At 39.4% G+C, this 13296-nt stretch overlaps 1 protein-coding gene across 1 annotated transcript in view; it reads right to left on the bottom strand.

The window, feature by feature from the left end:
• Window positions 1–4154: 4154 nt before the first annotated feature.
• LOC139714579 (uncharacterized) overlaps window positions 4155–13296 on the bottom strand; it is a 32863-nt gene continuing 23721 nt past the window's right edge. Inside the window, exons 13-17 of the mRNA XM_071626269.1 lie at window positions 9731–9974; window positions 8430–8561; window positions 6491–6586; window positions 5462–5626; window positions 4155–4303 (exon numbers count right to left, since the gene is read on the bottom strand). Coding sequence (XP_071482370.1) covers window positions 4155–4303; window positions 5462–5626; window positions 6491–6586; window positions 8430–8561; window positions 9731–9974 — 786 coding nt within the window. The remainder of the gene's footprint in view (window positions 4304–5461; window positions 5627–6490; window positions 6587–8429; window positions 8562–9730; window positions 9975–13296) is intronic.

Here is a 13296-nt window from a genome sequence, read left to right as displayed (position 1 = left end):
AAGTATCTTCCAGTCTCTATGTGTTGGTTTTGTGATGCAAGGTCAAATTTGCTTTCCTAGGGATGCCACCCATTATGACTACTTTAGCCAAAGAGTGAACAAATGTCAAAAGTGAAGGTGATTGCCTTTTATTTTCTAAATGCTTTTTCTTTGGGCTCGTTGGCAAGGAAAATTTGCATATTGACTTTTAGACCCTCAATGAAACCAGGCTGAGCAATAATAATTACTCTACAGCTCACATTTTGTATCAACTTCCTTAGAACTGAATAGTCTCTGAAAAGAAAAGAAAAATCAAACTCTGCTAGTCTTCTGATCAAGGCATAGCTAGCAGAATCTTAGCCGCATCTTCTGAAATTCCTGTCTCCGACGCGGCCTATTTATAGCAAGTTAGCCGTTTTCAAACAGAAATAGGACAGAAAAATAATAATATGTGGATGGGTAATCAAGATGTTTATTGTACGTGTACCATGTATACATATTTGACTTTGAAATGTAAAACTTTTTTCTACGATAGGATATGTATTAAGCTGATATACTTAGGATCACTCCTGTATAGCCAATTCAGAGTGGGAATGTATTTGATGAATATATATTTGGATGTTACTAAAAGCAATGGTAAGCAGACATTTCTTTCTTTTTTTCCAATGTATAGACACAGATTAGCAGGAGGGAGGTATAATACCAGCAAACTCTGACAATACCAGACTTGTGTATGTATGTGAACATTATTAATTATACGAAGGAATGACGGCAGTGTGTAGGATTGTAAATGGTAGGCTGTTCTAAATTGGACAATTTTCTTCTCTCTGCGCTGTCTGAGAAACGTCAGTGTCGCTGCTCCCACGATTCAACGCAGCAGAGATACAGATTCAGACGATTCATTTCCAAAAATTGCCCAGTGGCAGTAGTCTTCACGCAAACCAACGTGCTGCAAAATACAAAAAACATAACAAAAGAAAAAAAAATCTCGCACTGACAAATCTGTAAATAGACCACAACACAAGCACGTATATACTTCAAATTTATCTAAATAAAACATTGTATTTCAATTAATTAAAACAATAGGACAAGTAGAATAGTGGCAAGTATATTTTATGAGATGTTCATGACAGACGAAAAAAAAATGTAGAAGCACATTAGTTTAGTGCTTGGAATTTGACTTATTCATGTACTGCACGCTGCACTAGGAAATAACGCAAAAGAGAAACAAGCTTGTATTTATTGTTTCATCAGTACAGCCATTGATAGGTTGGAGGAATCTAAATATGGTTTCTGATCTTGTATGTTGACATTGAATTCTTCTCTAAGTCTCACACAATCCCGTTTCTCCATGAACCTTTGTTGTTTTTTTCTCTATGTCTCCTAGTGTGCTCTCTTCTCTTGGAACAGTTTTGCGGGTGTTTTGACGTGATTTCAATTATCCACTTCAGTTTTGCTTTGTGTGATACAACTTTTTTCCCTTCAACTTTTTTTTTTCCACTATTGTCAATAAATTACAAGTGGAAATAACTTTATGCCGTCTACTTTCTGTGTCTCCTTTATTCAATTTCTGGCCTACCAAAACACACTATCACCACATTACTATCTGCTAGCTTGGGTGTGTGTGGCTGGGTGTGACTATGTGTGTGAATGTGTTGCTTTGCTGAAATGTAAAATTTGTCTGGCACTTCCCTCTTACACGGTTCATGATTATTCTCTCGGCCCACTCTACTGCCAAGGTGAAGGCTCAGTTTAACATACTGAACAAAACCAGACTTTCTAGGGGGAAAAAAAATGAATGATTCCCCCCCCCCCCCCCCCCCCACACACACACACACACAAATGATGATGATTGATAATGCAATAAACAATCGATTCAGGCAGGAAAAATTTGGGTCACTTGGAACAATTTTTAGTAATTCGGCCACGGCCATCCAGGCATAGGTGTAGCTGCAAACTTTATAGTGTACTATCTTGCAAGATCCTTGCACATTGGACACATGTATTGCTCAGACTTGCCAAATACACATACAATCTTCATGCTTGCTTGTTGTGCTAATGAGGTCAAGGTTTTGGAGTGCAAGGCCAGGGTGTCGGCCATAACGGGGTCATCAGCCCTGACAGGACCAGAATTTATTAATTTTTTCCAGACGCTGGACGAGGCAAACTTCCCAAATCAGAGAACTCGTTTGTTTACAATGACTCCGCATCTACACTTACTACTGGTGACAGAGGCTTTCAAATTCTCTCTCACTGTGGCACAAACAATTTCCATCTCCTGTACAAAAAGGGACAGTATAGTATTGATGGAGATGAGGATAAGGCTTCTAACTTTTTGTGAGATACCAAGAAACCACTTATGAAATATGTATAGTACAGAGCATACCATTTTAAGAGGAATTCAAACTTTATTTGATGAAAATCGGGTTTGGAATGGCCGAGACATCAAAAACAAAGTAAAACAAAGCGATCGTAATAAAAGCTGATCGCTCTGTTTGGGATATCTCAGCCATTTCATAACCACTTTTCATCAAAAAATGTTGAATCCTCTTGGAATTATCTGCTCTTTCATATTTCATAAGAAGTTTTTCATTATCTCACCAAAAAAATTTCAGGAAAGGCATAATTTACCATTTGCATATGAAACAAAAACACAGGATAAGTGCTTTAAGATAGTTCTAAAGTATGAGTTAGGGATAGAAAAAAAACCACTGTAAAAATTTGAATCAGTAAAAATCAATGATAAGTATTGTAAAATACATAAAATGTGAACAATAGTTATAATAATGTTTCCAGACTAAACCGTCTACAGTTACGGTTTATTGAGAACAATGCTGATATCTCCTTATATTTTAGGCCTTATTGTGAAAATTTTATATGGTAGGATGTTTTGTGGTACAACAGACCTACGCATATGCATCAAATGTGATATCTTGAACGTTTATTAAATCACTGCCCCCAAAGGTAAACAGGACCTTTAATATTAGAATGGCACCAAATACTTCAGAAGTCCCCTCACAAAGCAAGGCATGGTGTTAACTCTGGGAGGGAAATTTTGGTCTACTAAAATTGACTGAAGGCTTTGGAGAGCAACATACAGTGGAAACTCGATATAAAATGGGCCTGACACATACAACAAAACCTCTTCATGAGAAGGTGATTGTGCAGGTCTCCATTCGGATTCTCTTTACTACAATTGTACTTTGTAATAGAGAAACCTATTATAGCCAAGTAACTGTCATGATGTCGGGTCCTTATTGTGAGGGCCCCCTTATTTTTACTTCATCAACAATTCGGCACAAGGGTAGTTGTTAGAGCTGGAGGAAACTGACGTCACTTCATAGCGGACTGGTATGGGGGAAAGTCGGGAGTACCTAGATAGAGTCGATACACATTCATGTTCACAGCCCTTAAAAAAGTACTTTTAGGTACAATGTAGTTCATTTTGATGGTCTTTCAGGTACAGTTGTACTTGCTTATATTCAATCAAAGTTGCAATTTTTGTTTATGCAATCAATGCATACCCCCTCTTGTACAAATGCTATTACACTGTACACTACAATCATGTACATTATTTTAATTCATTACTTGCACAACTGATATAACTGAAACGTAAGCTTAAACATTTATGATATTGTCTATCAGTGCAAAAAACATTGCAACATCACAATGTGACCCCCCTCCTGACCCAATCCCCTCCCCCCCCCCCCACCCATCACTTAAAAACTCCAAAACAGATAAGCACAGACAGTAAAGAGTGATTTTAATTAACCTGTTGAGGACGGTTTGATTTTGCTACAACACACATTTCCCATAGACGCTTGCCCGAGTATACTTGGGACTCGTCCTCAACGGGTTAAGAACATTACACATACGCTGTAAAGTTCACCCCTAATGCACCCATACACTTGCTGGGCTAAATCAACTTTATGTTTATTGGATTTAAACTTGTACTGAATAAATACCAGTCAATATCGCCGAGTATGACATTGCAACAGTCCCACATACAGAGGCCAGGGTAATTCAACAGAGATAAATGGAATCATGTACACTTTGTTCATGCACAAGTAGTTTTAGGACAACACAACATTGCTCTTCAGTATATCTGCAAGGGAATGCACTGACCAGCACATACAGCACTGCAAGGGGTTAATCGATCTCCATGCTTCTGGACATCATAAGTCGGCATCGTCGTTGGTTGGGGAGGGCTGGGCCTGGACCCAAACACACACATCCAAGATGCAAGGTGGTGGCAGTGACTTCACAGGGAGACTTGTGAAGTTGACTGGCCTGTCTCGACCCTGTGTCAGCTCAGCGCGTAACGCTGTGGGAGGCATTAAAGGGGAAGGACAATATTCAAGATAAATGTTATTTCTTCGACATCTGATCATCATCCTCCATTCCTTGCTCTCTTGCTATCTGCTCTCTTGCAACAACACAACAAATATATCCAGTACTCATCATCTTTCTTTCTTTCGTGCTTGCTTTCATAGCAGTTGATATTCTGAAGATTTTGGCTTGAAAACAGAATTAATCCTTTTTATAAAGTTCAATAAATTTGCAATAGTTACACAATTACCACAATAACACGAAGTGTAATGTGTGGATCATACAGGATGCACAGTTCATCCAATGTCTGGTGCACATACATACAGTTCCTACCTTGGCAGGTTAGTTCTGAGAAGGAAACTTGTTGCTGGTGAGAGATCGCACAGCTAATGGTACTTTTTTTTTTAATTCCACCTAAACGTGGCACCCGCTATCAAGAATCTTGGATGTATGCTTGCAGGCTCTATCGCATATGGATAGTTTGACCTACCTTTCCTGCAGTTTACATACATAATGATAGTGTGCAAGACATCAAATTCACTAATGCGGTCATTTGAAAAATATGGACAATAAAATGCCTCCTTAATGCATGAATCCAAAGAATCCCACTCACTACAATGAAGTCTGGTGCCTGGTCGAATGCTCCCGGGGGATTCTGATTTGCCTTAAAGCCTGAAAGAGGAAAAAATTAAGCTCTCGAGAACCAAGAGAAGGAGAGAGAGGGAGGTAGAGGAGAGACAGGGAGGGAAACGGGGGGCAGAGAGGGGGTAGGAGAAAGAGGGGCAGGGGAGAGGGAGAGGGGCAAGGGGAGAGAGAAAAAAAGGGCAAAAGAGAGATGGGGAAGGGGAGAGGGACAGAGATGGAGAGCACTTAACCCTATTCTAATTGGGCTATTTGAGATCAATTTTTATTTGGGGGAGGGGGGTCAATTTGACATGCATGCACAAAACATTACGTAACTTCAGAGCGGTGTACCCGGACGTCGCAACGTTGGTCTCACAATATGCGGGAGACGTCAAAGAATAAAGTCATGAAATGGCACTGCAAAATCTTTGCGTGTTGTGGGATCATCACATGAAATGTCAAGGGGGGGTCAATTTGATCCTTCTCCCCCCCCCCCCCCTCCCCCAGTTAAGATAGTGTTAAAGCACACCTGTGCTGATTCTCGACTGAGGTATTTCACTCTGGTCATGGAAGACCTTGAAGGACAGGATGTCGCCAGTGTCCCATCCTCGGCTGCTCATGTCCATGGAGACTGCAGAGACAAGCGCCTTCACTGCAGAGTGGAGGTTGATCTCAGTCGTATTCGGCTGGGGGTCTGTGAAGGAGCCAAGAGGGTGTGTCACTGACTATTAAAACTGAGGACTACCAAGACATACATTTAAAGACAAACGAAATGAATATGTGAATAATCATATATGAATTTATCTACCAATCTATCAATCTATCCACCTGTCTATCCATCCATCCATCCATCCATCCACCCATCCATCTCAGGATGAGAAGCAACTCTCCCAACGGAGCTCCACACAATACTACAAGTAAAATATATCATTCTTCTATTAAACAGTTGTCGGTACTAAGGGACTTTTTAATGTGGTCAGTTAATATCTAATGTGCAAAAATATGGTAGCCATAGAGAGTACACTCTAGCCTTCATCCGTGTAAGAAATTCATTAAAAGGATTAGGTATCACATGCAATTTTATGTTTTCCCCTTACATAGTTTTTGCTGCTTTGTTTACACACATGACCAGTCCATCAAAACTAATACTGTGTAAAGATTTACATCTACAGTGTACTTTGCAATGATTTATTCAGATAAAACTGCTTTAGGCTTTCTATGTACATCATTCTCAACACGAATTATATGATGCAGCATTATTGATAGCACATGCTATTCAGATGAGAAAAGAAAAGTTTCTTCACAGCATGATTCTGATTATGTTAACTGCCATTTTAGAATTGTAAAACTTATATTTATCTCTGTCATCATTTTACTTTCCTGTCAAATGAAAATCATCATGAGTACTCCTGAAGAGTTCCAGTAGAGTCAACATTTTTGTTAATTTTCTTTTTTGCATACAAGGAACTCCAGTCTGAAACAAGCAAAAAAGATTCAAAAGTTCTTACGACAATCTTTGAAAGAAGAAATAAACAAAAAAATTGTGAACACATCTCACCAACTCTTGCAGAGATGAAGGCCGCTCCAGACTGACTGCACCATGCCACTTTCAGCTCCACAGTAACACTTTCTTCGGAAGATACAGCCTCAGAATCTTGACATAGGATGATAAGATAAAATCAATGGACAATTAATTGATAAATCAAATTGAGAAGTAGCAGAAAAAGTGCTAGTAATAGTAGAAGCAATAGTAGTAGTAGTGGTGGTAGTAGTAGTAGTAGTAGTAGTAGTAGCAGTAGTACAGATAGCAGTAGTAGTAGTCTAGTAGTAGTGATAAAAGTAGTAGTAGTAAACAGTAATAATAGCAATCATACACGTAGTAGTAGCAGCAATACTTGAGTAGCAGTGGTACAAATGTAGCAATAACATTGATCTAAACAACATTGATCTATGGCACATTCTTGAGGTACTGGGGAACATCAGTACAAGACAATTTAATAACAATTATATACAAAGTTTTAACCTTATGGAGGTAATATTCACACCATACAAATGATACACAAATTGAGTGTGAAAAGCAACAATCTATACCTGATGTTATTCAAAGAGAAGTTTACATCCATTGCTGAAGAAAAATCAAGTGAAAAATAAGGACAGCCAAATAGGCTGCCAATTCTACCAAATTATTAGTGGTGAAAGATTTGAAGTTCCATGATGAAGTCTACCACACTGATCAGGTACTTTGAGTGAACCATTCAATCCACAGAGCTTTCTCAATGATTTCTTGAAGAACTGTGTTGCGGAAAAATATGCTGTCTATGTGTGTTTTCATTTGATCAATTTGACACATGAAAATATCATGCATCTGTAGGCAGAGCTGTTACCAGTAACCAGTGTAAACAAATACATCTTATCAAAGTATTGCAGTGTCAGTATTATGTCAGAACAAGCAAAAGCATATGTGACATCTAGAGAGTAAGAATTTGATGGACATTTTATGCTTCTTTCTCAGTTTAAATGGAATACTGCTGTACCATTCCACAGAACAGGTCACTTAAACACCTCTGACACAGTGATCAAAGGATTACAGAAATCTTAATTTGCATACAACTTTGCAGTGGATGCCAAACTGTCACACTCTGCCTCACATAACAGGGTGAAATGGAGCTCTTACGTACTGCAGAGTGGCATATTTCATACAATACCTGAAGACATTCTACCTGTCCAATTGGCTGATAGCTCATCTTGTGACTTGCAGTTAAAAGTACGATTGCGCACTGTCGCTGTTGAGCCGTGCAATTTCATTTGAGCAAAAATGGATGGCGCACGGCCGACGGGTGACAACACCCATCTACATTGACTCCCACGTTAAACTCATGATCAACTTGTAGCACCGCTGCATGCCTCTGACCTCACAATACACATTGCATAATAATTATATCAGTTAAAACTATGCATTCAGTCACTCGTTGTACTGTCAACGACTTCAACCGATCGCAGTTGTCTTGTTGAATAGAGCACCTCTATCTTTCACCTCGTGCGAAATCTTGTACCGTGGCACTTGTGACCATTCACTATTGATAATAATAGCTGGTTTTTATATAGCGCATTTCACACTTGTTAAGTATATCAATGCGCTTACAGACTATCATTACCCCAGTCACTGGATACATTATTTCCAACCAGCACTGACAGTGCTCACTCTCCACTCCCTGGGGAGCATTTCAGCCTGTCGCAGCCATTTTACAGGCACGCACATGCTGATCGACCAACATATTTTAAAGCTTTCTCATCCTACCGGGTACCCATTTATACTCCTGGGTGGAGAGCAGCAATGTGGACTAAGTACCTTGCTGAAGGGCAAATGTGTCGGGCTTGGCATGGGCTCGAACCCACGCATCATACCACGCTTATGTCAATCACAGACAAGCGCTCTTATCCACTCAGCCACAACACCTCCACGATTAATTTGTATAATGTTGCCATCAGTTACTCACATTGCCATGTGTGCTTATCTGTGGCAGCAACCACATGCCACTCCACCAGGGCTCCCCTGGGTAGGGACGGAACAACAACGTAGTTCACCAGGCAAGGAATGCTGGGATGCTCGCCGCATAACTCCTGATGCTCTTCCGCTGCCTACAGAGAGAAATGTCATGGACACTCATATTCTCATATTCATGTTTAATCTGTGTCAAATACTTTTGACCTGACTTACAGTTTATCACACATGAAATGCACACAGAAAATGTGCCAAATACATGACAACAACAATTGGACTGAAGACTAAGATGTCCTAAAAATGATCATGTATCAGTTATTGTAGAGGTTTTGATATCTGACAGCCAAATATTCTCTCATGCCAAAAAGTGACAATCTTAAGAGATGTATAAGACACAGTTGACACATGTCAATTATTCTACAAGCAAACATGAATTCTGTTTTTTTCATGGAAACACACACACACACAAAAAAGGAAATATGAAATGGAATGTTATACAGTATTCTAAAATCTGAAATAAAGTTGTCCTCCCTATGGTTTATGGCAGATGCATGTAGGGTTTAATAAAGAATGCTCAAAAAAAAGAAAAAAGAAGAAGAAGCAAACACAGACAGACAAGATGGTCTCTACCAGTCTCTGTATCGCTTTATATACTGGCAGCACTGCACTATAAACAGCAACGGGATTACCATACTGTATACATCATGTTTCTCAGGGCTTTTATTTTTGCGAAATTTGCAAATTTTACAGGATGCGAAAATACTAACTTTGATCCTGACCAGAATGTGTGATGTGCATGCCTACATGTACTGGTACACAGGTACATAGTACATAAACATGGTGCGTGGTAATGCAGTTTAGAAGGCTCAAGTCTTGGTGCGCCTACTTTGTCAAAGAATGGATGTGTACACTTCTTAATGAAAATGAGTGACTGATACCTATTTCTCCATTCACTTGCTGTATTCCATGATCGCAAATTTAACCACTTGTGAAATTTTCGGGAAGTCCCAATTTGCAATTAAACAAAGTAGACTTTTTAAGTGTATGGTAACATGACATTTGCACCTGTGGCAATTGCTCTGGTCTTATTTTCTCCAAGGGCTTCAGGTTAGGGTTAGGGTTGTGATAGGGTTTCAGCTTTTGTTTGATGTGAGGATTAGGATTAGGGTTAGGGTTATGTTTGTGGGTAGAATTTGTGTTTGGCTTGGTGTGCAGATACTTCATGAGAGTTTTTGTCGCAGGAGCAAATGTCATGGCACCTAAGAGTATACAGTATAAGACTAAAAGTTATGATACCAACCGTTTCTTCCTCCAGAGATCTCAGCCAGTGGTTTCTGGCTGTGCCTTCCAGTTCCAGCTGCGTCAGGTAGCAGGTGGCCGCCACGACGTCCCTCAGGCCTAGCCCGCGCTGCATGGCGGCCAGGACTCTGGCTACGCTTCGCAGGGACAACCTGCTCTCTGCATTAATACCGCCCTCTATCATCCGCATGGAGCTAGGGCACAGGGCGATTATACCAGCACAGAACACTAAGTTCCCAATCTACAAAATCAACCCAAAGGAATGAAAAAAAAAAAGAGACCTGACATTTTTCAAGACCATCACACAGCTACAGATATCTATATTGTTGAAATGACATACATTTTGCCCTTTCTTTTATATCACAAAAATGACACATAAATTTAATTTCATTTGTGACCCTGCATCACAAAACCAGCAAAAAGTCACCAGGCATGGATTTTTAGTTAAGGGCAGATCCTGAAAGAGCAGACTCTAAGCTTTAAAATGATGTATAACTCAATTCAAATGGACTCTCCAAACTCATCTAAATGCTAAACTAGAAATGTCGCTACGGCGACTGGTGTATGCCTCCGCCATAATGCATGGTTCTCCTAATAGGTCTATAGTACAATGTCTTGACAATGTGTGATGACAGTTTCACACAATTGGCAAAATATTAAAATGACAGGTTTGCCACAAATGTGCTGAATGTTCACTTTCCTAGAACTAGGTTCAATTGGATGAATGATTAAAACGTCAGAGTGCAGGTACCGATATTTGGGGAACTGATGATTTTTACTTGACTTCTGACCCTTTTATAAGTTTATGCATTGAGTAATTTTCAAGGTATTGAGAAAAAGTATAATTTCAGTATCATATGGTAAAATAGTATTATCTAAACCTGGCCTTTGACCTTTGACCTCACAGTTCCAAAGAGAATCACCGTTAGGTAGAACATGCATAAATATGTAAGTTTCATGATAATACCTTGAGTTACTTTTGAGATATGGAGGAAGAAGTGCAATTTAGCACTTTCACTTGACCTTTGACCTTTTGACCATTGACCTTTTGGCAAGAAACTTCCCACAGAATATATATTGGGTTATACATGCATACATCAAGTTAAAAAAAAAATCCTTCAGGCATTGCATAAATATAAGGAAAGTAGTGATATTTTGAGGAGTTGACGTTGACCTTTGACCCCCTGACCTTTGACCCATGACCCCCAACTTCCCTAGATAATCACTGCCCATCGGTACATGCATATATACTAAGTTCCACGAAGATACCTTGAACCATTTGCGAGATATGGAGAAAAACATGAAATTTCAACCTTTTTTTTCACAAAATAATCTGTGACCTTTGACCTTTGACCCTGTGACCCTGAAATCCAAACAAAGTATCATCCCCCCAGGATATACAGTCATACCAAGTTTGATGCAAAACCACCTCACAGTTCTTGAGATATCGACAAAAACAATACGGGACAGACGTACGGACGTACGGACGTACAGACGGACGGACGACCCGAAAACATAATGCCTCCGGCCACTTCGTTGGCGGAGGCATAAAAAAGAAAGCACACACTCTGGACTAATGTGAACTGAGAAAAGAGTCTCTGAAGTACAGGGTCTACTCAAGCGCTTTAATCTTTACCAAACTGTGCTAGCTGTGCAATGAAAGGGACAAAACACAGGATGTAAATCACCGGAACAACAACAATGAAGGAATTATCAGATTAAGCTGAAATTGAGCATGTTCTATTAACACATTCTGTCCATAATTAAAGCCAACTTTCAATGCAGTAGAGTTATCCTTTCAAAAGTTATTAGACTTGAAAGTGAAGTGTGTAAAGGATTTCAAGAAATGGAAAGGGGACTCGAAGACATACCTGATCATTCTATTTTCCAAAAAAAAAAAGGGTTGTAGAAAAACTGCTGAAAACACACTTTCCCATTCATGTTATGATCCCAAACTATTAGAATAATGTAGAAGAAGGATAGCTCTTTCAGACAATATGAAAAACTTAAGATTGACTCGGTTGACCCTTTTCACCTTTTTTGAGTCCTACCGTAAAATCAAGGAATTCAACTTTTTGTTTGTTTTGTGATGCATGGTCACATTTATTGTCCATAAAATGGAAACTCTTCATGACAAAAGAGTCATTATATAGATGATGACTGGCGGGGGAGGGAACATACCGAATGTTCCACCCGAAGGGTTTGAAATGCTATTGAGGGAGGTTATAAGTCCCGAGATGAAGTCGAGGGACTTATAGCCTCCCGAAATAGCATTTCAAACCCTGAGGGTGGAATGTTTGGTACATGTTCCCGACAACAAAAGTCACCATCTGTTATATTATATGAGTTAGTCAAATACGTCAAATAAGTCAACGTCAACCACCAGCACAACACACTCGATCGCTCGCGCAGAGCCAAATTCACTGTGCGCGGGTCCTTCTGTCATTTGTTACGTGAAAATGTTTTCCCATGGGAGAACATTACAAACTAGAAATGTCGCTACGGCAGCTGGTGTATGCCTCCGCCATAATGCATGGTTCTCCTAATAGTGTAGGTCTATAGTACAATGTCTTGACAATGTGTGATGACAGTTTCACACAATTGGCAAAATATTAAAATGACAGGTTTGCCACAAATGTGCTGAATGTTCACTTTCCTAGAACTAGGTTCAATTGGATGAATGATTAAAACGTCAGAGTGCAGGTATTTGGGGGAACTGATGATTTTTACTTGACTTTTGACCCTTTTATAAGTTTATGCATTGAGTAATTTTCAAGGTATTGAGAAAAAGTATAATTTCAGTATCAAATGGTAAAATAATATTATCTAAACCTGGCCTTTGACCTTTGACCTCACAGTTCCAAAGAGAATCACCGTTAGGTAGAACATGCATAAATATGTAAGTTTCATGATAATACCTTGAGTTACTTTTGAGATATGGAGGAAGAAGTGCAATTTAGCACTTTCACTTGACCTTTGACCTTTTGACCTTTACCTTTTGGCAAGAAACTTCCCACAGAATATATATTGGGTTATACATGTATACATCAAGAAAAAAAATCCTTCAGGCATTGCATAAATATAAGGAAAGTAGTGATATTTTGAGGAGTTGACCTTGACCTTTGACCCATGACCCCCAACTTCCCTAGATAATCACTGCCCATCGGTACATGCATATATACTAAGTTCCATGAAGATACCTTGAACCATTTGCGAGATATGGAGAAAAACATGATATTTCAACCTTTTTTTTCACAAAATAAACTGTGACCTTTGACCTTTGACCCCATGACCCTAAAATCCAAACAAAGTATCATCCCCCTAGGATATACCCTCATACCAAGTTTGATGCAAAACCACCTCACGGTTCTTGAGATATCGACAAAAACAAAACGGGACGGACGTACGGACGTACAGACGGACGACCCGAAAACATAATGCCTCCAGCCACTTCGTTGGCGGAGGCATAAAAAATGTTCTCCCATGGGCGAATATAACATTGTGCCTCCATCACATGACTGTGTTTAGCCAATCACTAACCGGTATTTGACTAACCCATTTAA

The sequence above is a fragment of the Diadema antillarum genome, unplaced genomic scaffold, assembly GCF_040938485.1.
Source record: "Diadema antillarum isolate AM-2024a unplaced genomic scaffold, OU_Dant_1.0 seq00002322_RagTag, whole genome shotgun sequence".
Taxonomy (NCBI): domain Eukaryota; kingdom Metazoa; phylum Echinodermata; class Echinoidea; order Diadematoida; family Diadematidae; genus Diadema; species Diadema antillarum.
Note: the sequence above shows the minus strand (reverse complement) of the source record. Positions and strands in the feature narration are given on the sequence as shown.